This window comes from Pollicipes pollicipes, unplaced genomic scaffold (genome assembly GCF_011947565.3).
Source record: "Pollicipes pollicipes isolate AB1234 unplaced genomic scaffold, Ppol_2.1 Scaffold_7261;HRSCAF=8764_pilon_pilon_pilon, whole genome shotgun sequence".
Lineage (NCBI taxonomy): Eukaryota > Metazoa > Arthropoda > Thecostraca > Pollicipedomorpha > Pollicipedidae > Pollicipes > Pollicipes pollicipes.
The window spans coordinates 55,496,710-55,523,782 of record NW_023597054.1 but is presented as its reverse complement, the minus strand read 5'-3'; the positions used below and the strand labels follow the sequence as shown (position 1 = coordinate 55,523,782).

At 51.3% G+C, this 27,073-nt stretch overlaps 2 protein-coding genes across 4 annotated transcripts; one reads left to right on the top strand and one right to left on the bottom strand.

Annotated features, from left to right (window-relative positions):
• The first annotated feature begins 2,508 nt into the window (after positions 1–2,508).
• Positions 2,509–12,933, top strand: LOC119112114 (WD repeat-containing protein 61). Of its 3 annotated transcripts, none has more exons than XM_037236135.1 (8): positions 2,509–2,568; positions 3,468–3,635; positions 5,485–5,588; positions 6,228–6,415; positions 7,750–7,985; positions 8,652–8,839; positions 10,914–11,085; positions 12,723–12,933. In XM_037236135.1, exons 2-8 carry the CDS (start codon positions 3,633–3,635, stop codon positions 12,810–12,812), a joined length of 981 nt encoding a protein of 326 aa, XP_037092030.1. In that variant the 5' UTR covers positions 2,509–2,568; positions 3,468–3,632; the 3' UTR covers positions 12,813–12,933. The 3 variants fall into 3 exon arrangements, with proteins under 3 accessions (XP_037092030.1, XP_037092029.1, XP_037092031.1); XM_037236134.1 differs by lacking the exon at positions 2,509–2,568 and adding an exon at positions 2,575–2,710; XM_037236136.1 differs by lacking the exon at positions 2,509–2,568 and adding an exon at positions 2,588–2,606.
• Positions 12,934–13,033: 100 nt separating this feature from the next.
• LOC119112115 (leucine-rich melanocyte differentiation-associated protein) lies at positions 13,034–25,288 on the bottom strand. Its single transcript, XM_037236137.1, has 5 exons — positions 25,002–25,288; positions 19,157–19,290; positions 18,051–18,177; positions 16,976–17,111; positions 13,034–13,719 (listed from the first exon to the last, which is right to left on the bottom strand). The coding sequence occupies exons 1-5, from the start codon at positions 25,205–25,207 to the stop codon at positions 13,579–13,581; spliced, it is 744 nt and encodes a 247-aa protein (XP_037092032.1). The 5' UTR covers positions 25,208–25,288; the 3' UTR covers positions 13,034–13,578.
• Positions 25,289–27,073: the final 1,785 nt, after the last annotated feature.

Here is a 27,073-nt window from a genome sequence, read left to right as displayed (position 1 = left end):
GACTTGCAGGTTTCCGGGATCTTGAGAGCGATGAAGTGGTCACCCCGTGATATGTAGCGCTTTAAAAGTGACTAACACTTGGGATCATATGTAGGCATTGTTAACACTAACACTAACACTTATTGCGCGCCCCAGCCGCTCGCATGGAGCAGCGAACACTAGCATGAGCGGACAGATCAGATGGCCGCGTTATGGTGCAGGTGGCGCCACCCGATAAAGAACGTGGCGCCATCTGCTACGAGCTCGGTGCACGCCGGATGCAGGTGATTGAGTGGTGTATCAAATCCGCACCAGTTGTCGGAATGGAAATAGCAACGTTCACAATGCAGAGTTTGTTTACTCATAGCTGAAAAACATATAATTTACAACAGGGATAACAACAATGCCTACATATGATACGTGTCACCTTAAAAGCAATTGTCATTGGCCTTCAACACACATGCATCATTTAGGTTTGTTTTGTTCACCGCAGCAAGCCTTATGAAATGCATCCTGAGGTCTGGGAGCTTTTCATGTTTTCTTACAAAATGGCTCCTGCAGCATTAAACAATATCTCATGGCTGTATGTGGTAGCCCTGAATCCCAACAATGTTGCTTGAGTAGCAATAAGTCTGTGACGCAATGTTATTACTATCCTTGCTGTACGCGGCATCACAGAAACCGTGGCGATGTTGTGGGGTGGAACATAGATCGTAGAAAGGGGGAAATTTGGGTCATTTCAAAGCTTTCTTGTGGTGTATATTCCGTCTTATTGCAAGATGCATTCACTTATGAACAGCAAACACCAGACAAGAGCCTGCGTATGGTTCTAGAATACGGGTTGTGACGTTGCGGCGATTGTGACGCATTCGAGTGGTGTTTGTACCGATGTATGGTGTAATGGGATGAACTTGAAGTGAGGAAGCTTGGATAACTTGAAATATCCAGCATTTTTTACTCAGTCAGTGTAAGCAAGTAGTTGATGTATACAATTTTAAACGACATGGTCTGTGGGCTACTTGAGCGCCCGGCCGCCGACGCATGGCAAATTTCAGGCCGCCCCTCCGCCAAACGCAAGCCACCAACCGCACGCGTTCTCCGCCAATCAACAGCCAGAACTCGCACTGGGCCCGATGCAACTCGCGTAAGCCAATAACCAGCGGCCTTCCCAAGTTCTCCGCAAATCACATCCCGCAAATTTGACGCTGGCCAGCCGGCACCTCCAATCGCAAGCGGGCATCGCTGGCGTAGTTTTTCTTTGTACAGTTATCTCGGCACTGGGGTGCGTGGGCATGCGTGGCTCCGTGCAGTTGTGACGCTTACATCGCCTCTTCCGTAGCAGTTCATATGCATGTTAATAACACCACTTTTTCTAACACCACTTTCCGCCCACTCCCCCTAATCCTTGAGCTCCCCCCCTCCCCCCCCCCCCGCCGCCGAACTCGCCGAATGCACACCAGTCTCTGGTACTTTGCAGCCCCGCTGAATGAGGTGTGTGGTGCACCATGTGGACTGCACCTGCAGCAGAGGCGTGTTGAACTTCCATTTGCACGGGATTTTGAACCAAACTAGCCATTTTGAAGATCACTCCGTGCATTTACACAGTGAACAGCTCTGTTCTTCGTCAGACCTAATCCCCTCTAGTTTTTTTAACTAAACGCCCGTGAAGGTGCGCAGACTATTTCGGGGGACTATTTCAAAGCCCATGACAGGCACCTATGACGTCATAAGGTCGTTCAAATCCTGCTTTTCCATTGGCCATGCAGTGATCGGGGGCAAAAAGTATATGATTGCTGAGTCGTTCATATCAGGCGTTGGTGAATGGTGAGCACGATTCCCAAAGTAGTTTTTGCCCGATTTTTTTTTTGCACTACGTTACCCTTGATTTCTCTGCATTTGCTCTCCGGGCAAATGCAGGGAAATCGAGGGTGGAAGGCTCCTTGACGATCGGATTAACCCTGTAAATGAACATCCAGGGTCACGGAAACATGGTGGGGTCTCTGGACAGGGCAATGGGACTGAAAATCTCTTCATCACCACCCTTTTAACCGATGAGAAATAATTGTTGTCTTCTGGCGGTCCTTCATTTTGGCTTGCGATTTTTCTGAGCCGTCTGCAAGCCCAAAGTCGTTTAATTTTGTTGCCTTTTTTGTTCAAAACTGCATCGGCTCGGCCGGCTTGGCCCATTCAGAGCCTAAATGCTTCTTCGGGGCCCAAGAGGACATGACCTCGTCCCCACCACCCCTCTGGATTCGCCCCTGATAGAACCATATATATATATGGTTCTGTTCACTGTTTTTGGTAAAGACTACCAGTATTTGGATTATTCAACCTAGTTTTTGGGTGCTATAAAAAGAGATCTAGTGCAGAAATGCAGGTTCTGGCGTTGTGAGGTGTTGTTACCAGAAGTATTATTAGCCTATATCGCATTATGCTGAAAGTATTATTACCATACGGTGGCTATGAGTGACGACATCATCAGCTGTCACGCAGGGACACGCGGCACATCTAGAATACCTGCGCCGCATTCAACGACGGCGTTTATTTACATCGAAGGAGCGTGTGGGGCGTCCTGTTGACAGTGGCAAGGTGACGGGATTTTTCGGAAGCATGCGAGAACGCGAGATGTCATTGACATGATGTTTGAAAATAATGCCCTTGCATTATTAATTACTCCAGTTTTGCAAGGGAGTATAACTGTTGGGACCCATGTTTTAAAGTTCTAAATCGAGTGAGTTGGAGAATGCCGGCTTAGGTTGCGTTGTAGACACGTGACCTGTGATGATGATTTCATGTTGGCGATACACAGCGGTGCCATTGATGATGCGGATTATTGTTCCGAAAACGATAATTGAATTTTGACCCATTCTTCAAGGAAAGCTTGGTTGCACGTTGGTGGACTGCACCTGCAGCGGAGGCGTGCTGAATTTCCAGCTAGGGCAAATTATGCAGAATTTTCAGATAATTTTCTTGAAAAATATTCTGAGCACATGTTTATCTGGAGATAAGCTTAGTAACATCATATTGTCATTACAAATAGCTTTCTCTGAGCTGAAATTGGTGTTAGACATCCACTAACCTTGGGATCTCATCTTTACAGTGTGTGCATTGATGCTGTTTGTTGGCTATTGCTGCTATTCTATTTGATATAGCATACATTTTGCAGTGTGTTGTTTATTTAAAATGTCTGTACCTCCATTGACACCAATGTATCAAGTACGATTTTTGTCTGAACATTCATCTACTCCGACATCAACAAACATCATATAGTACTTGCAATGTTTAGATGGGAGATTCTGTCAGTTTCTGCCAGGTGGTTTTAAGGACTTAAAAACAGGCTGGTGGAAGGGAGATGACAGAAGTGCTAGTAACATTATCCAATCAGAGGTTGAATGTTGATGGATGTGTTGGCAGGTCAAGGTGTCCTGTCTAGGTGCCTTCATGATCAAGAGGTTCTGCTGAGTTGGTTAACTGTATCCACTTTTCAGGTGCCTTTTTTGTTACATGTGAATGCCATGTTAAAGCAGGTTTTGTGTCACTCTGAAGATATTGTTCAACCAGAGTGAAACACTACTACTGCTATCAAGTCTGCAATCTTGTTGACTTTCTATTTGGAGTCAGCTGGAAAGACAAGTGTTACATTAAACCTTGGAATGGTAAGTTTACTTTCCACTGCATTATGTAGCTATGTTCTTATATGTATTCAGCTTGCATAGTTGTAGCCATTCTTTCATCTATCATGCCAGGTGCTGCCCCATGAATGATAAAATGACCCATCCTTACATGTTTCTTGTGATGGCAGCTCCTGTGTGCAGCCTGTGCTGCTTGTACCTACCTTCTGTTTCTGGTCTCTGTGCCCATGGGAACATGCTGACTGGGACCATTGTTTAAGATGCCATGGTTTATTTTGCAGGCTGACTGTGTAGTGCTTATTTTACTTCATCTTGTCTCAACATTTTAACATCTACAATCACTTTGTGTTGTGGTCTGGCAAGTTTGCACTGGCTTGTACTCTGACCACACAGACCCGCATAAACATTGTGTTTCTTGTTACTGGCAGGTCACTCATCAAATATGTTGCTTGTAGCCTGTAACATGTGACCATTCAGCCATTAAGTGGACAGGATTTGCATTTTCTTTCATCCCTTCCATGGTTACCAAAGCTACCATCGCTGCTGTGCCTCTCGCTCTCCTGCTTCTGCTGAACTGTCAGAGATACAGGTCCACTGAGGATGATGGCAGAACTGACAACAGGATGTGGCTTGACAGTGCATGACCTATCTTGACTTTGCCATTTGACCTGTCACTGCTCAACTGTTTCACCCATGTAGAAGCAGCATTTGGATAAATTGCAGGTCATACACAAAATTACCATTGCTTTTGATTTTTTTAGATAGCATGCCAGGTATACAGAATCTTCAAGGGGTTCATTCTCACCCTCTGCAGTAGGCTGTAAAATAGCTGAAGCTGGTGTGGGCTAAGTTGCTGCAAAATTTTAACCAAATGCAAGGAGGTGGCACTTATCGCGACATGACAAACGCAGTTATCGCAAGTCGCACAATTTGTCCCATGTTTCGAGATCTACCAAACTTCTCGGTCAGTAATGATGAAATATGTGCGAGTTTGGCCGGGAATTGGCGTACACCTGACCTGAGAGCTGCCGCGTCCCGTTCATTTAGTTTCTAACGATTTTACGTCGTACCCGAACGTCTCCATGGTGGAAAGATTGTAAAGGTCAGCACAGCCTATTAAACACGTGATGGAAGTTAGCAATGTCATTGACCTTTTCAAATGTTGTTCCATGTCCAGGCCACATGGGGTTAATTTGTGAAGCGGACATGACATTTCTTCATAAACCCCTTAAATCATGAGCTGGCAGGTTCGGCGATGGGCTCTCGTGCGCGAGGTCGTAGTGATGTTATATCTTTTTGTAGTGAATGGTGGCATGCTTTAACTTGAACACTGCATTCTGCTATCCCGTGAAAGCTGACTGAATAGAAAATGACTTCATTTAATGTCTGACAGGCATTTGCGAGCGATAGCTTAAAATGGCCTTAGCAGTAGTCGTAGACCACGTGCTGGGTTGCCATCCTGACCAGCACTCAGCTGGTCTACAAAGTGTCAAGTTTTTCGCCCAGTGCAAATGAACCTGGGTTGATAAAATGAAGGAAGCATTGACCAATTCGCAGGATATCCACCAGACGCGAGTCAGCGGCCCGTGCTGAAGCGTCAGTCTGCCGAATTCTAGTGTCTTTTGCCTTCATAAAATATTGTTTACTTATCTCTTTTGAGTGCGTGATAAGTCTACGTTCCCTGAATGTTTTGCCGCTTCGTGATCATTTCTACGTGGCTTGTTTCATGGAAATGGGACGGAAGGGTGATCAAAATCTTATCGCTATGTCTCGTTTAGATTGACAGATATTTATTGTGTGGTCAGAGGCAATCCGTGGTCTAAAACCAGCGTGATAGTTTTCCAAGCGGTAATCACGAAGCTCTGTCTTGCAGTATTCTCTTCAGTATAAGAAGGACAATGCCCATGATGACTGCATCTGGAGTTGCGCTTGGGGCCGGTACAAACCCAAGCCAGCCGATGCGACACCAGCTGCAGGGTGAGTATTGTGAGGTAAACGAAACACGCTGAACCGCGCCTGAGTGTCAACTTACTGAAAGGCCACGTTGGTGGTTTAACAATCAACTGTTGGTTCAGCTTTTCGTAAATGAGTACATATGGAAGAGTTTCCAGGGTAGCACGGAAAACCTTGATATCGTTTAGTACACATGGTATCATTCTTCAACTAAGATTTCATTCAAGGCAGCTTACGTGTGTAAAAAGAGCCCACTGTGCTAAACAGATGTTAACCGAAACCGGTGATATGAGCCGGCAAATAATATGTTCGATGTCACGGCCAGCGATGCCATTTTCTGAGTATGGAAGGAAATTTGCAAAATCAAGCCAGACGGAAACCCTGAAAAGTCCAAAACGTCTATCAACACTTAAACTATCGAGGGTTACCAGTCGAATGTGTAAAAGTGATTCGTTTAATGCCGCAGAATGAAAAAAAGATGTTCTGATATCAAACCTTGTGTCGCATTCCGGCCTTAAGCCAACTCAAATGCCCCACAACGCATTCGCCATCATTTGCCACGTGTTGCGCGTCTGCTGGTGTGATCCCTGCGCTCGATGGGAGCGGTGCTACGATGCTGCATGCGCGAGGCTCGGTGGACGCTGACCGGGCCGGCGCTGGCAGGGAGCCGGCCGCGGACGAGTCGGAGCGGCCAGCGCCGGCGGCGCTCCCCTCCGAGCTGGTGCTGACCGGCGCGCTGGACGATACGGTGCGCGTCTGGGAGTGGACCGACGGTCAGCTGGTGCCGCGCCACACGCTCGAGGGCCACGCGCTCGGCGTCATGTCCGTCGACATAGCGGCCGACGGCCACGGTTAGTGGTGGCGCGGCGTGCGTGCGCCGCACTTGCCGCTGCGCGCCGGCCCGCACCGCGCTCCTGTGCCGGCGTGCCCCCGGCTACGGTCCAGCAGCTGCGTGGTTATCTGTTCGTCTTGTTTGATACTGAGCGAGGTGTTTTATGTCGAGGGGCGCTTCTCGACGATTCCGGTGGGAGTGGTGATATGCGCTTTTGCTCCGTTTAGTGGCTATCACACCTTCGTAGTTGGCAAAAGCCGGTCTGCTTATTTCTCCATGCCAGTCGCTTGAGCCGGTCAGCTAGTTGTAACTGACCCTCGCTGGCCGAATCTCAGGGTGAATAGTTTCATCTGTGCATCATCTTTTTTACTTGGTTGGTGGCTGCAATCATGATTGAAGCATTGAAATGAATTTGGAGTCGTTTTGTGTGTCCACTCAGCATGGACAGGCGAGGGGAGACAAGTTGATTTCGACATCATGCATGTGATTAACTTTTTTAATTGCATAACTAAGTGCAAAAATTAAAACCTCATGACCCTACTTTATCTGAAGATGCATATATCACACGATGTAAAGTTGACAGATTGTGGACAACCCGTCCACTTCTCTGTAGCAAAGGACCTCACAAGTTCACTTTGGCTCAAATCAGGGTGATTGCCAGTGTCCGGGCTCGGCGTGAATTGTCCCAAGCATCACATTTTTATGTAACTTGCTTAAAAATGCTCTTCGGGTCAATGATTAAGATGCTTCAGCCCAATTTCCGATGAAACCGACAAATGACTGTTCACAATGGCACAGGAAGCTGCTAATGACAGCCTTTTTGGCGTGTGTTGGAAATATGTGTATGCGAATTATTAACTGATTGGCGATCGTTTCATTTTAGTGAAATGATTGTCAGATCTCTGTCACGCACTCCAGCGCTTTGATGCGGTCCCCACTGTGACACGGACTTCAGATCGCTGGCAGGGACTCACGATGTCTGGCTCGGTGCTCCGCCCTCCTAAATGGCGTTCTGTGTCTTGACATCCACTCTTGCGCCGTGGTCCAGCCAGTCATTTTATGACTGAGTTCTTCCGCTCTATGACTTAGATGCTCAGTCTCAAGCTGTTCCTCCCTGCCGGATGCGGTTACTCGCTGTATAGCGTATCCTCTCTCTCTTTTACACAGTATCCCACTGAGGTGGGGCCTTGGGCCCCATGATAGTAACTATACGGCTCCCTAGCACGGTGTCCCGTTCGGGTACGGTGTCCCGCTATGTGACGCGACCTCCCACTGTTGGGCGTGTTCCGCCCTTTGCCCCACACATCCTTGTGTGACTCGTCTCTGAACACTCGTCGCTCGATGTGCGGGCAGTGGCGGCGTCGAGTTCGCTGGACTCGACCATCCGACTGTGGGACCTGGGCACCGGTGGTCTGCTGAAGACCATCGACGCCGGCCCGGTCGAGGCCTGGTCCGTCTGCTTTTCGCCCGACTCTAAAATGGTCGCCACCGGCTCTCACCTGGGCAAGATCGTCGTCTACGGCGTCGAGTCGGGTAAACAGGAGCAGAGCTTCGACACCAGGGGCAAGTTCACCTTCAGCATCGCCTACGTGAGTGGCGTGCGGAAGCCGGGGTTGGGGAGAGGGAGGACCTGTGATGGTGTGCGGTGGGGTAGGTAGTCGTCACAATCGGTTGGACTGCAGGCGCGCCTTCTAGATAGGTTTGGTCTCGTATCGCGGCTTAGGTCGGAGCTATTGTTCGTCCGATGCATGATGTGAAGGTGGCATGAGTGAGATCAGGGATTGTCTTGGAGACACAACCAGATCTGTATGGCCAGTTTACATTTTACATGCAACTTTGCCATCTTGCACATAATTAGTTTTTGGTTCTAACGATTTCTGCATCGGAGTGACATTGGGGGGAGTTGTTGCTAAGCGCAGTTTGATAGACGTTTGGTGCGTGTACGCAGACCGGCGTCCCAGATTATTCAAACTGCAGAGTAATTTTGCCCTTAGCCAAACTAGCGTCGATTTTTTGGAGCATGCCAACTGTCATACAAGGCCGCCTCAGTAAACGCCTTCCTTGCTGGGGAATTCGACGCTGGTGAGATCAAACCAAAACAGTGATGTGCCTCGAGCTCGCGTGTGTTTGTTACGTGCAAACGCAGCATGCGTACCCCACTGGCTGTGGGACAATGCCGGCACGCTTACCACTATACCGGCACAACGGGGTGCAGCGGTGTTTGTCCCTGACCGAGCCGCCCGGCCCACACGCAGAGTCCAGACGGCAAGTACCTGGCCAGTGGCGCCATTGACGGCATCATCAACGTGTTCGACATCGAGTCGGAGCGGCGCGTGCACACGCTGGAGGGGCACGCCATGCCCATCCGGTCGCTGGCCTTCTCGCCGGACTCGAAGCTGCTGCTGACAGCCTCAGACGACGGGCACATCAAGATGTATGATGTGTAAGTGCATCACTGTGCCTCCGCGCCTTTTCATCTGCGAGGGATGTATGATGTGTAAGTGCATCACTGCGCCTCTGCGCCTTTTCATCTGCGAGGGATGTATGATGTGTAAGTGCATCACTGCGCCTCTGCGCCTTTTCATCTGCGAGGGATGTATGATGTAAGTGCATCACTGCGCCTCTGCGCCTTTTCATCTGCGAGGGATGTATGATGTGTAAGTGCATCACTGCGCCTCTGCGCCTTTTCATCTGTGAGGGATGTATGTGTAAGTGCATCACTGCGCCTCTGCGCCTTTTCATCTGCGAGGGATGTATGATGTGTAAGTGCATCACTGCGCCTCTGCGCCTTTTCATCTGCGAGGGATGTATGATGTGTAAGTGCATCACCGCGCCTCTGCGCCTTTTCATCTGCGAGGGATGTATGATGTGTAAGTGCATCACTGCGCCTCTGCGCCTTTTCATCTGCGAGGGATGTATGATGTGTAAGTGCATCACTGCGCCTCTGTGCCTTTTCATCTGCGAGGGATGTATGATGTGTAAGTGCATCACTGCGCCTCTGCGCCTTTTCATCTGCGAGGGATGTATGATGTGTAAGTGCATCACTGCGCCTCTGCGCCTTTTCATCTGCGAGGGATGTATGATGTGTAAGTGCATCACTGCGCCTCTGCGCCTTTTCATCTGCGAGGGATGTATGATGTGTAAGTGCATCACTGCGCCTCTGCGCCTTTTCATCTGCGAGGGATGTATGATGTGTAAGTGCATCACTGCGCCTCTGCGCCTTTTCATCTGCGAGGGATGTATGATGTGTAAGTGCATCACTGCGCCTCTGCGCCTTTTCATCTGCGAGGGATGTATGATGTGTAAGTGCATCACTGCGCCTCTGCGCCTTTTCATCTGCGAGGGATGTATGATGTGTAAGTGCATCACTGCGCCTCTGCGCCTTTTCATCTGCGAGGGATGTATGATGTGTAAGTGCATCACTGCGCCTCTGCGCCTTTTCATCTGCGAGGGATGTATGATGTGTAAGTGCACCACTGCGCCTCTGCGCCTTTTCATTTGCGAGGGATGTATGATGTGTAAGTGCATCACTGCGCCTCTGCGCCTTTTCATCTGCGAGGGATGTATGTGTAAGTGCACCACTGCGCCTCAGCGCCTTTTCATCTGCGAGGGATGTATGATGTGTAAGTGCACCACTGCGCCGTCTGCGCCTTTTCATCTGCTAGGGATGTATGATGTGTAAGTGCATCACTGCGCCTCTGCGCCTTTTCATCTGCGAGGGATGTATGATGTGTAAGTGCATCACTGCGCCTCTGCGCCTTTTCATCTACGAGGGATGTATGATGTGTAAGTGCAGCACTGCGCCTCTGCGCCTTTTCATCTGCGAGGGATGTATGATGTGTAAGTGCACCACTGCGCCTCTGCGCCTTTTCATGTGCGTGGTTTACCTGTGGCGTGGTGTCCGTATGTGTGTATTTGGGTTCGTGCGTGCTCCACTTTTGTACGGGTTGTGCCTCTGTCTCAGCCTTTGTTCCTGTTTGTGTCTGTGTGTCTCTGCATCTACGTGTGTGTCTTCGCGTCGTTGTGCGTGTGTGTGTGTCCACGGCTGCCTGTGTGCTGCTATGTTGGTTTGTGTGTTACTGTGCATCTATATATGTCAGAACATCTCTGTGTTTGCCTGGGCCTCTGTCTCAGACACAGAGTCTGTGTCTCCATGACGTTCGCTCAGTCACTCCGTCCCCGTCTGTATGTGCGCAAGTGTAGCTCTTGTATCTGTCTGTCTGCGTGCGTGTCTCTTGCCTCTTCCTGTGCCTCTCTCCGTCCCATTGCTTGTTTCTTTCCCGTCCGGTCCCATGGTGATATTCGCTGTTGCACTTCCGTCCCTATTCTCCGTGTACTTAGGCCTCGGCCCTGGTGCTTTATCGCGGCTGGACGTGTTAGGGGGGCCATTCTGTGGCGTGTTCCCAGCTTCCCCAGGCGTGACTAGCTGTCAAATGTCCAGGAGCGATGCAGCGACGTCCGTAGGCGGCCGACCGGTGCCGCGTTGGCTGACGCTCGTGGCGTGTGCCCGCCGCCAGACACCACGCCAACCTGGCCAGCACGCTCTCCGGCCACTCCTCCTGGGTGCTCTCCGTGCACTTCGCCGACGACCACAAACACTTCGTGTCCAGCAGCACGGACAGCACGGTCAAGGTGTGGGACACGGCCTCGCGGACATGCCTGCACACCTTCCAGGACCACTCGGACCAGGTGAGCGTGAGAGGCCGGGTGTCGGCCCGGGCCAGTGCCGCGCCGCCGCTCCGCCGCGCGGTGCGAGGACCACTCGGACCAGGTGAGCGTGAGAGGCCGGGTGTCGGCCCGGGCCAGCGCTGCGGTGCCGCGCCGCCGCTCCGCCGCGCCGGGCCAGCACCACCCGGACCAGGTGAGCGTGAGAGGCCGGGCACCGGCCCGGGCCAGCGCTGCGGTGCCGCGCCGCCGCTCCGGGCCAGCACCATCCGGACCATGTGAGCGTGAGAGGCCGGGCGTGGGCCCGGGCCAGCGCTGCGGCGCCGCGCCGCCGCTCTGGGGCTGCCGGCGACCGGCGCCAGTGTGCCGCCGCTGCTTGCCGCCTTCCAGCGCTGGCTGGCCGACAGGCTGCTGGGTGGTGTGTGAACCACGGCCAGCTCAGCTGCCGCGTGATTCGTCCTCCCGCTTCAGCAGCCGGTTCACCGGACGGGGGTCAAGAACTAGGATACCAAAGTGCGTGCCATCACGTTTGGCTAGGTCATGGCATGTGTTCTTATAGTCGGTCGTAGCTTATACATAGCTGTCATAACTGTCAGAAGCAGCCACTGCCATACATTTCCAACGCACTCCGGGCGGTCCCGGATCGGCCCCAGATTACCGAGACAATCACTCAGGCGGCCGTGGGGTTGACAGCAGGTGATCACCCACGACCCCCGTGTTTTCACGCCTGAGGATAGGTGGAATGACGAGTAAACCACCTTCTGTAGATCCCAACAAGGTAAGCATGGGAAGTGCATAACAGGACTGCAGTTGTCTTAAAAAGGTGACCCGCTGCCTTCGACATCCCACGTGGGGGTCCCGTTTCTATTCCCGGTCGCGCCATGGCCTTTGAGCGCTACCATGGCCACTGCAGGCGCTGGTGCTCCAGGAGGGGGTGCGCGACAAAGTGCGGCGCGTTTCACTTTTGAAAGAGGTAAACTATGGTCACTTGCATGTTATCTGTGCGACACTCTCAGATGTTGTTATGGCATAATGTCATAGAGGTTGAAATTGTGACAGAACGCCTACGAAACCAATACATGGTATTACAATCTGGGCTGTGAGGATGAAATTGTGACCGAGCGTTCACGAAATCAATACAACATTACTTTGAAGGTTCAACTGAAAACCGTGGCAGTTAGATTCGATCTCCCGGGTTTCTTTCCGAGGAAAGACAGTAAAAGCATGAGGCTGTGAGGTTGCTAAAATTCGTATGTCTCATCGCCTTGGCCGCGTTCTCCATTACCAACAGCTGTCCAGAAGTTGCAACCCGTTAACCGTCAGGGGTAAGTGCGTCATAACAGTCCCTGCAGCTTGGGGGACAGTCTTATGTTTATGACGTAGGCACTTGCGGTGTAACAGCTAGCAGCTCAGGCAGGTACTTTGCCAGTGGTGCCAATGGGAAACACAGCCCTGGTATCAACTACATTGCACTGATCGGGACGAGCTGTGATGCAGGCTGGCGTCTCGCCTCTGATCGGGACGAGCTGTGATGCAGGCTGGTGTCTGGCCTCTGATCGGGACGAACCGTGATGCTGGTCGGTGTCTGGCCTCTGATCGGGACGGCCAGCTTGCGTTGCCGCGTCCGCGCCTGGTGTGAGCGGGGCCTCTGTGACCGGCAGGTGTGGTGCTCCCGCTATAGCCCCGGCTCGGAGCGCATCGTCTCCGTGTCCGACGACCGCAGCGTGCACGTGTACAGCTGCCCGACGTGAGGGCCGCCGGCGGAAGGCAGCCCAGCCCCGCCCAGCTGTTGCGAGGCGGCCCCCCACCGGCCCCGGCGGCTCCGCGCCGCCACCACCGATTGGCGAGACGACGGCGCCGGCTCCGCCGCGGCGCCCTGCCTGCTGTGATCTGCCGCGGGAAGACGAGGTGGCCGGAGGGAGCAGCCACGGGTCGCAGCGTCCAGCCCGGCCCGGCCCACGCACCGATGCTGTCGAGGCATGCCATGTATTGCCAGGCTGCTCTGCGAAATATACACGGCCGCCCGTCGGTGTGGCGCGACTGCCGGGACACTGTCGTCATCCGTACCCAGCGCACTGCGCTCAGTGGCGATAGACGCGAGGGCTGGGCTCGGTATCCAAGGGCCGTGCATCCTAGCCGGCGGTGCACGGATGCCAGCTGTGGACGGCAGGCGCAGCGGGCGGCGGCTGCGCACTCCGCTGGCGGCAAGACCGGCGAGCAGCGAGATACATACGATCGGCGAGCAGCGAGATAAATATGTTCCACTATGGTATCGGTACATTACAGGCCCACCCCTTGGTTAAAAGCACACCGTTGCACAGTCACTGCCGGGGCCGCTCGACTTCACGGCTGCTCTGGGCAGCCCCTCATACCACCGTCAGAAAGGCCACTGATGATCACTGGTCCGAAGGAGGCGCCGGCGGGACGCATCCGGTACAACCGGTAACCGAACGAGCTGGGGTATATGCACCACGACAACCACTGTATCTGGCGCAATGACTTTTGAACGCTTCGGTCTCAGACGAACGTGTTGCGGGGCACAGGCGGTCGTGCGTCGGCGTCCGCTTTTCGCGCTTCCCACCAGGTGGCGACCATGTCGAAACCGTGCCCGACAGTGGTCGACACCTTGTCGGCCACGTCGCTTGCGGTCACCGACACCTGCCGGAGGACGGTGTCACTGACCCAGCAACATCCATGGCGCGGGCAAACGGTTGACGCCGCGCAAGAGGCGCAGCACATGCGCAGGCCACGACCCAGTGCGCTTAATGTGGAAATTGCGACGGCGATTTATATTCGCCATTCACTGCGATCACGGTGGCTTATGAGATGACACATCTAACTGCGAGGGCACTGGCAGATGACAACGAAATCTGACCGATAAGAAGTCTCGAGCGCACACCCTCGCGATAGTGAGTCAATAATTCTACTTTTGCGTCATTTCCACGACTGCTGTGCCTCGAGATGGTAGGGCCATTGTCAGCGTCGGCGACCAATGTGTGAAAGAGAGTGGTACGGTTTTCCCACGACGCAAGACCACTGGAAAAAACAATTTCTCTGAGAATGGATTCATCCGTATTCAATAATATTCCAAGATGCGCAGTGATATCGCCGCTTGCTTTTTGCAGAATTAGCTAATGTAACGTTTCCATCTGAGACGCTAACACAAACAGCTCATTCGTAACGTGTAACGCGTCAACATACCCGGTACCGTCGCATTGCTAAGACGTGCTGTAATAAAATGAAACTCAACAGCTAAATGTCAGAATGCACTCATGTTTCAAACGATACTGCTTTGCAACGTCTAAGTCTAAAACGTTACGTAAATGCCCCCTCTTCCGAGGCTGATCGCGAGTTCCCCTTCCCATCCCCACTGTAGGTACTACTTATACACGCTTGCACGAAACGCGTCAAACCTCTGCGATTAATTTAATCTGAGCCATATGAAATTTTGCGGTCTGCTCCAAAACTCGACGCAATGTCTGGTTAGACGGAGGTCTGAGAGTCTTTGTCAACAGAAAACTTGTTCTGGATGCTTCTGGATTCGAAATTCGCGTAGCTTCTTAGGTCCCATTGGCGAAGGTCGTTATGTCAGTAAAAGGACTTTCAACTTACACTGTAAAGCTTGTCCAAGAGCGTCCAACAGTCCAGAGCATATTCCTACGCTCGCCCATAAGTTACTGGGATTCTGCGTGTTTTCGCTTTTTAAGGACCCCTGGGAGTTCAAAATACACTTAAAGGTTTCTATGAAAGCGTTTTCAGGATTAAGTATCCTGATTTTTTTATTGAACTCTTGAAAGAGTTGCATTCCAGTATCATAAGCCACGGTCACATGTTGCAAACGCAGACAGCCGGCCGGTCAGGGACCACCCGTCCCCCACTTGGTTCTGGTTATCAGTGCTTATCTTGTCGGCAGGCCGATAACATGCGGTGGTAATGGCCAGATCGCCCGGCGCTGGCCCAGTGCTGGTCCGTAGCACGCTTGGGTGGCGAGCGTGTTCTCTCGCACTAAGTTGTCTTGCTGTAGCGGCCGATGTCTGGAAAGTTACCGCTGCGAGGGCGCGTGACTGCGTGACTACGTGAACACGCGACCCTTATATCCCTCGTTAGGATATGCGCGGTTCTACGTCAAATGGATCGACTTGGTCCACTCCATCGCCAATTGATGGCATTCGGTGCCGGCGGAGCGTCCCATGATGAATTATCGTAGCCAATTCGTAGATTTTGAGTGTTTCGGGTCACGCCAGAGGTCCTATCTGTATTTTTCGCTGGTGCAGCTTCAACAGCAGCTCAGGTCGTCATAATGATGAGTACAATTAACGTGACCCCACAGCCCACTACTGTTTAAAACCACTTTTCGTCCCATTCAAACGTGTGTTGCGTGGCGTGACGTCAATGTAGCCCCTGATCCGTCGGGATCAAATTGTTCCTTTGCATGTTTTATCTCCTTGTGGCATACGACTGCACCATGATTCACGTGTCACGCCGTAACGTATCCTCATGTTTATGTCGTAGGATATTTCTGAGCACATTGGAACGTTTGGCGGTGAAAGGATTGTCGTGTCTCGTGTTTACTTCACATATAATGATCATTAACTATTCGCAAATTGGTCTCACCGGTCTTTCATGTCTGTATTATACTACACCATGTATCTATTTTCGATGCCTTTTTATATTTACAATCAAAATTATCGTTAGCCCAGCTTGTTCCTAAAATACTTACGTTGATTGCTCTCAAATATGTAGGTTGATTGACATATCATATGTGGTGAAACGTAACCGAGTTTAGGTGCATCCGAGTCACAGCTGGAATGGTAGCGCATTATTTGATCCAGGGCTTGCAACGTACTATACGTGTCGAAGGACCTCCTGCAATGCAGGATGATTTCTTGATGTTTTGGGGACTGGGAAACTTTCAATGTTGTCAAGAAGGATCTTCCGAAATCTGGTGCCCAAAATGTTGTCGCAATGCTTGAAATCTTAAAATATTTATTATAGCGTGGATCTTTCCATACCTTATATATATATGTATGTATGTATGTATGTATGTATGTATGTATGTATGTATGTATGTATGTATGTATGTATGTATGTATGTATGTATGTATGTATGTATGTATGTATGTATGTATGTATGTATGTATGTATGTATGTATGTATGTATGTATGTATGTATGTATGTATGTGTGTGTGTGTGTGTGTGTGTGTGTGTGTGGTGTGTGTGTGTGTGTGTGTGTGGTGTGTGTGTGTGTGTGGTGTGTGTGTGTGTGTGTGTGTGTGTGTGTGGTGTGTGTGTGTGTGTGTGTGTGGTGTGTGTTTGTGTGTGTGTGTGTGTGTGTGTGTGTGTGTGTGTGTGTGTGTGTGTGTGTGTGTGTGTGTGTGTGTGTGTGTGTGTGTGTGTGTGTGTGTGTGTGTGTGTGTGTGTGTGTGTGTGTGTGCATGCATGCATGCATGCATGTATGCACACACATGCACACACATGCATGCATGCATGCATGTATGTATGTATGTATGTACGTATGTATGTATGTATGTATGTATGAATGAATGTATAACTACCACTGAAGGATCTTTTGAGGCCTGCCATCTGTTTATGGCATCCAGGCACATGCTTGTCTTGCAGTGTTTTATTTTGACCGGCTACAGCTGCATCACCTGCGATAATAAGACAACCATACCAACGCTTTTTTACGCTCTCATGTCCCTCCTATATTTCTAACAAGAGGGTACTCAGGCCACCGGCTGGCGAGACAAATTCGGGTTGTCTCCCAAAAATGTGATCCTTGGCCTGTTATGCGTGTTTCAAAAGCGGTATTTCGCCCGGTTCTTGAAACATTCATTTCAATATCCACGTTCTGCCACCTGACGGCTTGCAAGGACCTGTCACAGCTGCGGTCCGCTGACCGTGCTGGCTCACCTGACGCTGCACCTGGCGCCAGCTGTCCGGTGACGTCACCTTGGCCCACAGCGTGTCCGAGTCGGGCCGCTCCCACGCCTCGACCCGCTGCTGGTCCAGGCTCAGCAGCCGGGGGAAGTACGTCAGCACCAGGATCCTGCCGCACGTCAGACCACACGCCGGCTTCAGTCGTTGCCAACACACATGACACAACAGAACGGCCGGCTGCTTGATCCCCCTGTTTTCTGCTTCATTATGACGCATCCGCAAATAGAACTTCATTGCGCGCTTCTTTAACTTAAACCCCAATTAACAGCAAAGGCTTATAAGTCAGCGAATGTGGCACGTTTATTGGCCCATCTTCCCTCGTCGGTGTCTCGACTTGCTTATGGTTTCATTTTTCATTTGCTTGGGGGGGGGGGGGTACATAAGGTATGTGAGTGCCCAGTGTCGCGAGTGACGGAAGGAACACAATCCTGCTAATCCGTACACGGGAAGGGGCGCACACAAAAAGAGGTACCACCCGGGGTTATGATTCTATCGCCCCCCCCCCCCCCCCCACACACACACTGTCCCCGTTAATCCGAATAGTAGTATCTAAACGTGGAAGTGGAACGGTTTGGACGACCGCATATGTGATTTGCAGAACGCACACAAACAGTAGCATCGTCAATCATAGCTGGCTAAGGAAACTGAGCCCCTAGATCTGCCGCGACCAAACCCACGGCCGCACTACGTGCAATTTTGAGTAAACAGGGAACGCATCATAATTCACTTTTTCTGACTACAGCCTAAAGTAATTGTATCTCTAATGTTTATATATATATATATATATATATATATATATATATTAAAGTATTTGCTGAATTCACGTCCGCACTCTAGCCATCAGAGGCAATACCAAACTATACCCTCTGAAGCATGCTTCTATCTGTCTCGTCAGTCGCGCATATGTGACCATAATGCAATGGAAAGGGACGCGAAGCGAGAAAACTTCCGAAAAAAAATAGGGCATACTATGCATTACGCTTTGCTGTAACTAGACGCTGGTGAGGCACAAAGAAGAGACCACACACTGCACACGACGTCCACTGACCTGTAGCGATAGAAGACGCCGCGCGACGAGCCGCTTACTAGCGCGGGCACGGCGGGATTTCCGATCAAGCTCAGGTGCAGGATGTTCGGGCAGTTGTACCGCAGAGCACGCAGAAATGGCGCCAAATCTGTGGACACAACACTGTTCGTGGTGCGCCTGAAATGTTTACCACTAGCCATCACAGGGCGGCACTAGGGATTTGAGCCATTTCATTCCATAATAGCTACCAAAACTGGACCACTGTCAACATTGGTTTTGTTGAACCAGTCCTAGGAGCGCCGTGTAGGTCTGCGGAGCAACGGGGAAGTTTATACATAGCATCACATGAACGCGCTTCGCAAGTGGGCAGACTCGTGGCGAAGTTATGGCAGAGACCGCACCGCATCCCAGGCAACAGCAGGCTACTTATGGCGGGCTCGAAGGCATCGGTCGGTTCTGGGCACCCGCAGTTCTCATGTCGTTCTTGCTATTTAGGGGTGGTCAGATAATGTGATAGCTCCTGTGATTATGCTCCTCCATCATTTAACACAGGGCATTAGCGGAAAATGTTGGGAGTCTCAACTTGGGGCGTTTCTTATAATAAAAAAGGCGTATTTCCTTTGTATTTTAGCCAACGTATCACGGTATGTAATTCGTTATGTTCACGCTAGTTCGTAATCGTTCTCCTAAACAGCTGACCAAAGAGGATTATCTCTGTCAGCAAATAACCGTGATGGGAAATACACGTCAAGGTGTTTGAATTTGGCTTTGTCTCGCATCTGGGGATAAGGCTGGTAAAATGACCTGTCCAAATTAGTTTACCATAGAGCTTTAAAAATGGCCCTTAAAGTCGTCTGTTACTTATTTGCCACGCCCTTATTATTTCAGCTCCGAAACGGGAAGGCCAATTATACTTAAGGCAAAAGTACACCGCACGCCGCAGTAAATGTCATTGTGCCAACAGATTACAAGAAAAAAAAACAGCCCACAGAGTGGGTGACAAAGCGAATGGCATATCTTCACTTTTTCTCTAAAAAGCTCTAAAACACCAAGAAGAGCATCGCGGACATTAATTGCAAGTTTCCCTGAGCTGGCAGAACTGAACATCACCCACTGGACGAGCTGACCTTTGACGTTGTTGTGGTTGATCCACACGGTCTTGAGGCGCGGCAGCGGAGGCGGTATGCTGCTGGAGGTGAGGCGGTTGTGATCCAGAACGAGTGTTGTCAGCCGATCGAATCGCGCCAGAAACTGCAAGTTCCTGCAACATGACAGGGGGAAAAGGGTTGGTCAGATGATTTTTATAGGCCCACAAGTTTTAACAGATTGTTTGACTTGTGCGCACATGGTTGTCGGGAACTGCTTGCAAAGCGAAAACAGGCATGAAGCTTACAAAGGCAGTCAATATTGAATTTGAGTATTGATATTGAATTTGAACTGACAATATTGAATAAATTCAGTCAGTACTTGGTGAATGTAGCGCGTATGCGTATGCTGCGCCGCTGCCTTAGATTGCCCTTACTATTCTTAACTTGCCCAATGTGTATGTCCGTCACGTCTCGCGTTGTGTCGAGCCCAAGTCCGACAGGAGTTCGCTCAAGACTGACATTCGGACACAGCGCGCGTACGTACGAGACCAAATGTGCAGCAATAAAGTTCATGGGGCGCGATCAACGGGCAGCGCACGGCACGTACTCCAAGCCGCGTTTTTGGCTTATTTTCCTTGCATGAGTGGTCTGAAAGTGAGGCCCGCGTGAACGGGCGGCCAGCCGTTCGAAGCCGTGGCCACATCTCCGAAACCGCCGTTCGGAGCGACAAGACATCGGCATATTTCGCAGATAACGAGTGGGGAATCGCATGGTGCGAAGCGTGCAATCGCCCCCGTCACATGTTAAGTGTACAAAAGCCGTCGAGATGGAACGGGCCAGTTTTGACAGTGTTTGATGTCAAATTTGACGGTCAGAGCAGGTCAAAGCATTTCGCAATTTCAAAGCCGTCCACCGACTTGCTGCATACAATTTATATGGCTAGTAAAACTCTGTGTCGTGCAGTGTAGCGCAGAAAATCGTCGGACAAGCCGGGAGTATCTAAATTTTGAAAAAGCCGTGCCAAATGCAGCACACTGTCGAAAAACTCGCCAGGGTCGCGGCAAACTCCACATTGTGCGTGCGTGCGTGCGTGCGTGCGTGCGTGCGTGCGTGCGTGCGTGCGTGCGTGCGTGCGTGTGCGTGTGTGTGTGTGTGTGTGTCGAATAGCATTTACTGTTCTCCATTATATCTGTCAGTATTTTCCTTAAAATACAAACGTCGAACACTCTCTTTCAAGGGGCTGCTCAACATTTGCATGGGGCTCTGAGATTGTTTTCAAGATCATTATCTGCAGTTCACAGTCTTGGTGTTCAGCATTTTACAGTCCACGATTCTCACTTGGTGGCCACAGATCGGATCGTGTGACACCGGACGCTACTCTTCATTCGCTGAATGCCTCCTTTGTCAGCATGGGCCCTCGTGTGCCTGGCGAAGTGACAAGTCGGGACCGGTGGCGGAACACCACCCAAACTTTCGGTCGCTTGCCTCGTGTCGGTGCCTGCGCCCTGGCCTTGTCACCCCGCTTGCTGTACGAGTTGCGAGCCATAGTTTTGGGCACGAACAGCTCCTCTGCCAGTAACGAGGATGGCATCTGCCTGCGCGTTGTCTAAGTTTTGACGGCCTCGGCACGATATTTCTTCATCTCGTCAACTTTCCCTCTCAAACGTTCTGACATCCTGGAAACATTCTTCGGCACCCAACTGCACGTCCGACGATCACACCACATCTTCCAATTACCGCCCAATATCCATCGTTCCAGTGATTGCCAAAATCGAAAAGCGCGTTATCCATCAGCAGTTGCATCATTTCCTCTCCTTCACCATCTCGTCTCCTCTTTCCAAACGGTTTCCGTCCCCTCCATTCCATGGATGACGCGTTCTCCACCATTTCCGACCACATCCTATCTGCGAACGGCCGTGGAGAAATATCGTTGCTCTGTTTTTAAATATCAGCAAGTGCCTCGATGTGACAGACCGCTTAAAACATCCCGCACAGGCTGTCCGCTCATGATGTTGCTGCCTCTTGGCTTTTTGGCCTACCTTCGCAATCGCACCGAAACGTCAGTCTCACTGACCGCACGGGTACCCCGAAAATCCCTGCAAAGCTGAAAAAAACACTGGCATATTTCAGGGTTTCACACTGGCCTCTCCTCTCCAGCGTGTTCTCGAACTATCTGTCTTTTCGCGGGGACACTGGTGGACCAGTGCGCGGATGATACCTCGCTTTCGGTAAGAGGTGTTGAATATTGCCGCAAAACTCATTTTCGGCCGCAAAACGTATGCTATATGTCGGACCTGCATCAGAGGCTTGGCTGGCTCCCTGCTACGGATCTGGGCAGATATCACACCACCTCACTCACCCACAAGGTCCTCAATGCGGGCGAGCCGGAGTCGCACGAACCAAGTGCTCTGCACTGCTCCACATACTCCGCACTGTGGGTGAAGTGCACGATCGACCCGCGGGGCGGAGCAGTGAACTGTTTTTACCTCGCTCGCGAACTGAGATGGGAAATGCGTTTTCTTACCGCGCACCCAAGATGTATCACGAACTCCGGACTTACTTTCGACAACTTCCGACAGTCCTTTCCCCAGGCAGTTGGAGCGACATCTCGTGGGACATCCGAGGATACGATGACCTGTTTGTACGGCGGAGTCGTGACTGGTGTGCCTGTGCGTGTGTTTCAGGAAGCTTGTTTTTTAATGAATGTGTTTATCCTAATGACCTTTTGGTCGTCCATTTATTTGCTGACGACGGGTAGTAATAGCCCGAAGTTTATTCAGGACAGCCCAAATACACGTCAACGACCAGGTCCATCTTTTGCGGCCATCTGACCTTGTGTGCCAGTGTATGATGGTGTGCAAAACAGCGACAGTGTAGCACACTCATGTCAAATCTTAATTGAAAATTTGCGTTTTTGATATAAGTTTTATGCTTTTGAATTATTTTCGGCGTTATGTGCTATAACCCAGTCCCTCCCACAAGGACAGTTTTATTCTGCAAACGTGTCAGGAACTCAAGTCACGTGCTACACCACAGCCCACTACGGTATGACATGGGTGTATCCACGCCGCATGTGTAGGGCCGAGAGGGCCCTGTTGGGAAACAGCTCATCCGCTCTTCGTACAAATTTAACGTTAACCTTTCGTTGATGCCCAGCGGGAGATTAGCTTCTTATTCATGAGGGGCTAATCTCATTGGGGCTTTACGACGCACCCAACTGTTGAGGCAGTATGGCGTCGCCTGCCTCTCACCCTGGCAGGAACGGCGGCCATCGCGGGGAATCCAACCACGCACTAGGGAGGGGATCCATCCTTGCCTGAGGCAAGTGGGTCATGGCACATTTTGGGGTAGATTTTATAATTTTCCCTACTCAGCCCTCCCCACTTATTTTGCAAAACTGCGCCCCTGATGCCAGGGAATAGGGGTCCATTGGGCATAGCTTCATGTTCAGTTGAGGGGAAAGGGGCTTCGCTATCCCCCTCCCCAACTTGGGCTCCCGCCCTCCCCCTTCCTCCGAACTTGGTTCCAGCCCCTCTTTAACTTAACCTTACCCCCACTCCATTATGACAAGTGGATCAAATCCGGAAATAAACTAGTCTGTTGGCTTTCAGAAGCAGGTTGTCATTTTTTCGCACGTCAGCTTTCACGACAAATGTGGAAGGTGGGATATGGGATATGATGTGGTGGGTGGGATATTTCTTTCAAGCTCCTTAATGACTTATTTTTTGCCACATTATTCGGTATCAATACATCCATCACAAATACTGAGCAGGTTCGTGGTGGAAGTCAGGCCATGGACTCAGCGAATTCAATTTCTAAGGAATCGTTCGATCTGATGGAACAAAAAAGTGTTAGACGAAGCCATACGTCTCTGAGATACTTTCTAAGACAACACAACAACTGAATGACCAAATTCCACTGATCTAGGGTCAGGTATGGAGGTCAGACGAAGGCCACACCAAGCTGTTTTATTGCTCTAGGGCTTGCTCTATGGGTTAATTTCTGGTGCTCATTTCCAACTGATTGACAACAGAAACCGCTTAACATATATACATATACATATGTATATAGATATAGATAGATAGATAGATATATATATATATATATATATATATATATATACATATATATATATATATGTGTGTGTGTGTGTGTGTGTATATGTATATATATATATATATATATATATATATAAATTCAATGAACTTATCTGATGGCATAATAGGAAACTGATCTACAATGACCTAGGTGAAGATAACATTTTTACGAACATGCTGCCTAGCGTAATATTCGTTGCTTATTCAAATGCAAAACTCAAAGTGACCTATAATTGTGGTTACCATGACGTTCGAAAGGCCAAACAAAGTTACTTACCTTACATGAGTATGTGACCTTTTGTTTAGGACAGGTATCTAGGTTCTAGCGACACTTCGGGGACCAACCTTGAGTTAGACCTTGTTTGACCTTACTTGACCCGAAGGTCATGACCTAGGAACCTCAAGCTTTGACCTACGTGAGTTCACGCACAGGCTAACACACCCTGTGTATTTGGTGTCTCTAGCCCTTTTAATTCCTGAGATCTCAGAGGGATCAAATTGACCCCAACCCCTGCGAAGCGTATCCAACGGGCGCGTGTTAATGGGTCCCATACACGTCAGAATAGGCCCTTTGCAGGACAAAATAGGCCCTCGACTGTCACTAATGGGCCCATTACAGGTCAGAATGGGCCCGCTACAGTTCGGAACGGGACTTCTACGAATGGGCCTCGTTAGTCCAAAATGTACTCTTTACAGGACAGAATTGGCCCTCTGCAGGCCTGAATGAGTACCTCTACAGACCAGGATGTGGTCATCATAGTCGATAATATGCTCTTTTCATGTTAGAATGAGTCATCTACGGGCTACAAAAGGCCCTCTACGGGCCAGACTGGGCCCTCCGCAGGCCAGAATGGGCTCACCACAGTCAATAATGGGCAACCCTCTACCGTTCAGAATGCGCCCTCTACAGGTCATAATCGGCCCTCCACAGCCAAAAATCACACCTCTACAGGCCAAAATGGACCTTCAACAGTCAATTCTGGGTCCTTCACAAGCTTGAATAGGCCACTGTACACGCCAAAATGGTCCATCCGCAGTCGGAAATAGGCCTTCCACAGGCCAGAATGGGCCCTCTATGGGCCAGGATGCGCCCTCCAGCCACCCTCCATAGGCCATCCAAATTGGGGGGAACCCACCCCACGCTTTCAAGTTGAGGGGGAGTTGCCCCCACTGTCTCCCTCTCCCCCATCCATTCCCGCGTCCTTGGGTGAGTCCTTGAATCTATGATGCCCAGGCCGTGTAAAAGCCGGCAGAAGGCAGGGCTGGTAAGGGGTCCTCTTCAACCCGCAGGGGCCATCTAAAGCCGCCGAAGACCCTCTATAGATTGGCGGGGCCCTAAATGCTGTCAGAGGGCCCAGCACAGATCGGTAGGGTCACCTAAATACCGATGGAGGCCCTCCTCAGGTCGGCAGGCCCCATACAAATGCCGGCCGAGGCCCACAACTGATTGGCAGGGTCCTCTTCTAAAGGTTAAAGGCCATAGCGGCCCGTTGGTCTCTAGGAGTCAGGGCCCCTTGTCCTCTCCCTTGACTATTGCTCCCACCCAACTCATCCTGCGAAACTGCATTCCGAAGGGACCTGAAAAGGGTGTTCGGCCCGCACACTTCTTGGGCCGCAACTACGCCCCTGGCACGGGTGAGCAATGTTCTGCAGTCGGGTAAAACCGGGAATGGGGACAGGTCCCGGAGCTGTTGTGTGACGCAACACAGCTGGCCGCCGCGACCTCTGGCGGCGAGGCCGCGCAGTGGGGCGGCACACGACGCGTCCTCATCTGCACCCGTCCTCACCTGATCTTGTTGTGGCTGAGATCGAGGTACTCGACCCGCGCGCCGTGCTGATCCGCTACGTAGTTAGAGACGTCCGTCAGGTCGCGGTAGGCCAGGCTGAGTACCGCCTCATCGGGGCCGCTCTTGGCCGGCTCGCGTCGGAATTCGTCCGCCTCGCCCATCTCGCGCCCCTCGGCCACCTGTCTCCCAAGCTCCGCACCGCGCATACGGCAACTGGAGCACCGTCGCGCCCGCACCTGACGCCGCCAACACGTAAACACAGTCCTCGGCAGACATCAATATGGCGGCCGCTGCGCGCGCGCGCCGCCGCCCGCCGCAGCGCAGAGGCGCAGTCAGGCAGCGGGCGGGTTCCGGCCGGCACGGCTGCCGGTTGCCTCTCGCCCCTCGGCCGCGCCGGCCGGACCGGGCGGGTTGCTGGACCGCTCGCGGTCAGCCGCGGAGCAGCTGCGAGCTCAGAAGGCGGGCGTCTGCGGGGAAGGGACTGAGGCAGGCCGACCACGTGCGGCACTGCCGATCCGCGTGGTTGCGACTGGCGTAGTGGATGGGTTCTTGTCATCCGAGGCGACCATCGGTGGTCACCTTACGCTGGAAGTCGGCTGGATACACTGCCGCAAATGAATGATGTGTTAAAGTGATGCCTCTTCCACGGGCCGGCAGGTTGTGCGTCGTATCAAGACGACGAGTCGGCAAACCCCAGGGCTACTAAGAGAACAGTGTCATGAATGCCAGGAGCGGTGCGTGTGTGTGTGGGGGGGGGGGGGGTGTCTCCTGACCCCCAGCCGAGTGGACGTGGCTGTGCTAAAATACCTCTTTTTCCGTGGGGTCGGATACCATGAAAGCTGTGTGTTGTGTCCCGGTATATGCCGTAGGCTCTCTGACAATGTAACAATATCGGGCTCGCAAATAAGTCGTGAATAGGTAAACAAAACCTGCGGTGTAAAACTAAGGTTTATACTGTGTGGTCGAAATGAAGGTTAACTGACGTTTTACTCAATGGTGACAAGTGTATTTATCGCACAACCAAGGCAGTGGTGGCATTCGAATGATCATTCAGTCGTAAACATGATCACAACATAGGCAGTCATCAGTGATATCACTTTCGTCAAAACATGACCGCGCAGAGAATGGTTCTCTGAGGACAAAAACGAGGCTCCTATCAGACCCACCTTATTGCGCTATATCGCTACCGCTTCGATGCTCTTCTGGACGGCCCTGGTGCGACTCCACCGTGTCGATAGGGACGAAGAGTGGCTTCAGCAGGACAAGGTGACACCGCACACGGCACACGGACTTCATTTAATTGCTTGGAGGCAGGGGCGTCACTTTGTGTGCTTTCGGGGGGGAAGAGGGGGCCTGAGATCCTGTCTTCATCCCGATTAAGCACCACCTCCACCTCCCCCCCCCCCCCCCCCCTATGGCATATGAGCAAAACAAGGATACGCTGCGCCAATGAAAAGCAGCGGGTGTCTAACCTGCTGGTGCACTAGGTACCTAAACTTTAAAAAAGTTCCTATTTTTACATCAGGGATGCAGAATTAAAGTGGCCGAAATTCCGGAAAAGTCAGGATTTCGGGTTAGGTTAGGTCAACGTTTTTATTGACTTCCCCTGGCGGTTCGCCGGGCAACCGCAGCTTCCCCGGAAGTCCGCCGTCGCTGGCGCAATGTCGTCTGTCCCGGGCGCAATGTCGTCTGTCCCGGGCGCAATGTCGTCTGTCCCGGGCGCTGGCGACCCAGCGCAAGCTTCGTCACGCGGCGCTGGCGCCACTTATAACTCGCCCCTTAGAGGCGATGCCCTTGAGAATGCGCACGATCAGTGACTGTGGCTAGTGACGTGCTGGTGGCAAGCTCACCTTGGTCCTTCTATGGGTTTTTCGTGCACAAGTCACCGATAGTGGGTCGGTGGTTTGCTGTATTGCCTGTTCAGTGGCCGCAAAATCTCTTAAAAGTTGGAGAAAATGTCGGGTATCCAGTGGTTTCATTCTGCTCAACGCCATATTCACAGCTATAAGGCTGGTATTAAATTATAAGAATCATGCGTCTGGTTGCACATGCACGATCACACTGCGCGGGTA

Excerpts from the sequence above, each read along its gene's own strand:
- LOC119112114 (XM_037236135.1), top strand. Across the intron at positions 8,840-10,913 it reads CACATCAAGATGTATGATGT|ACACCACGCCAACCTGGCCA; the intron begins GTAAGTGCATCA and ends GCCCGCCGCCAG. Across the intron at positions 11,086-12,722 it reads TCCAGGACCACTCGGACCAG|GTGTGGTGCTCCCGCTATAG; the intron begins GTGAGCGTGAGA and ends TGTGACCGGCAG.
- LOC119112115 (XM_037236137.1), bottom strand. The coding sequence starts at position 25,207 with ATGCGCGGTGCGGAGCTTGGGAGACAGGTGGCCGAGGGGCGCGAGATG. Across the intron at positions 18,178-19,156 it reads CAACCACAACAACGTCAAAG|ATTTGGCGCCATTTCTGCGT; the intron begins GTCAGCTCGTCC and ends TTGTGTCCACAG. Across the intron at positions 17,112-18,050 it reads GGCGTCTTCTATCGCTACAG|GATCCTGGTGCTGACGTACT; the intron begins GTCAGTGGACGT and ends GACGTGCGGCAG.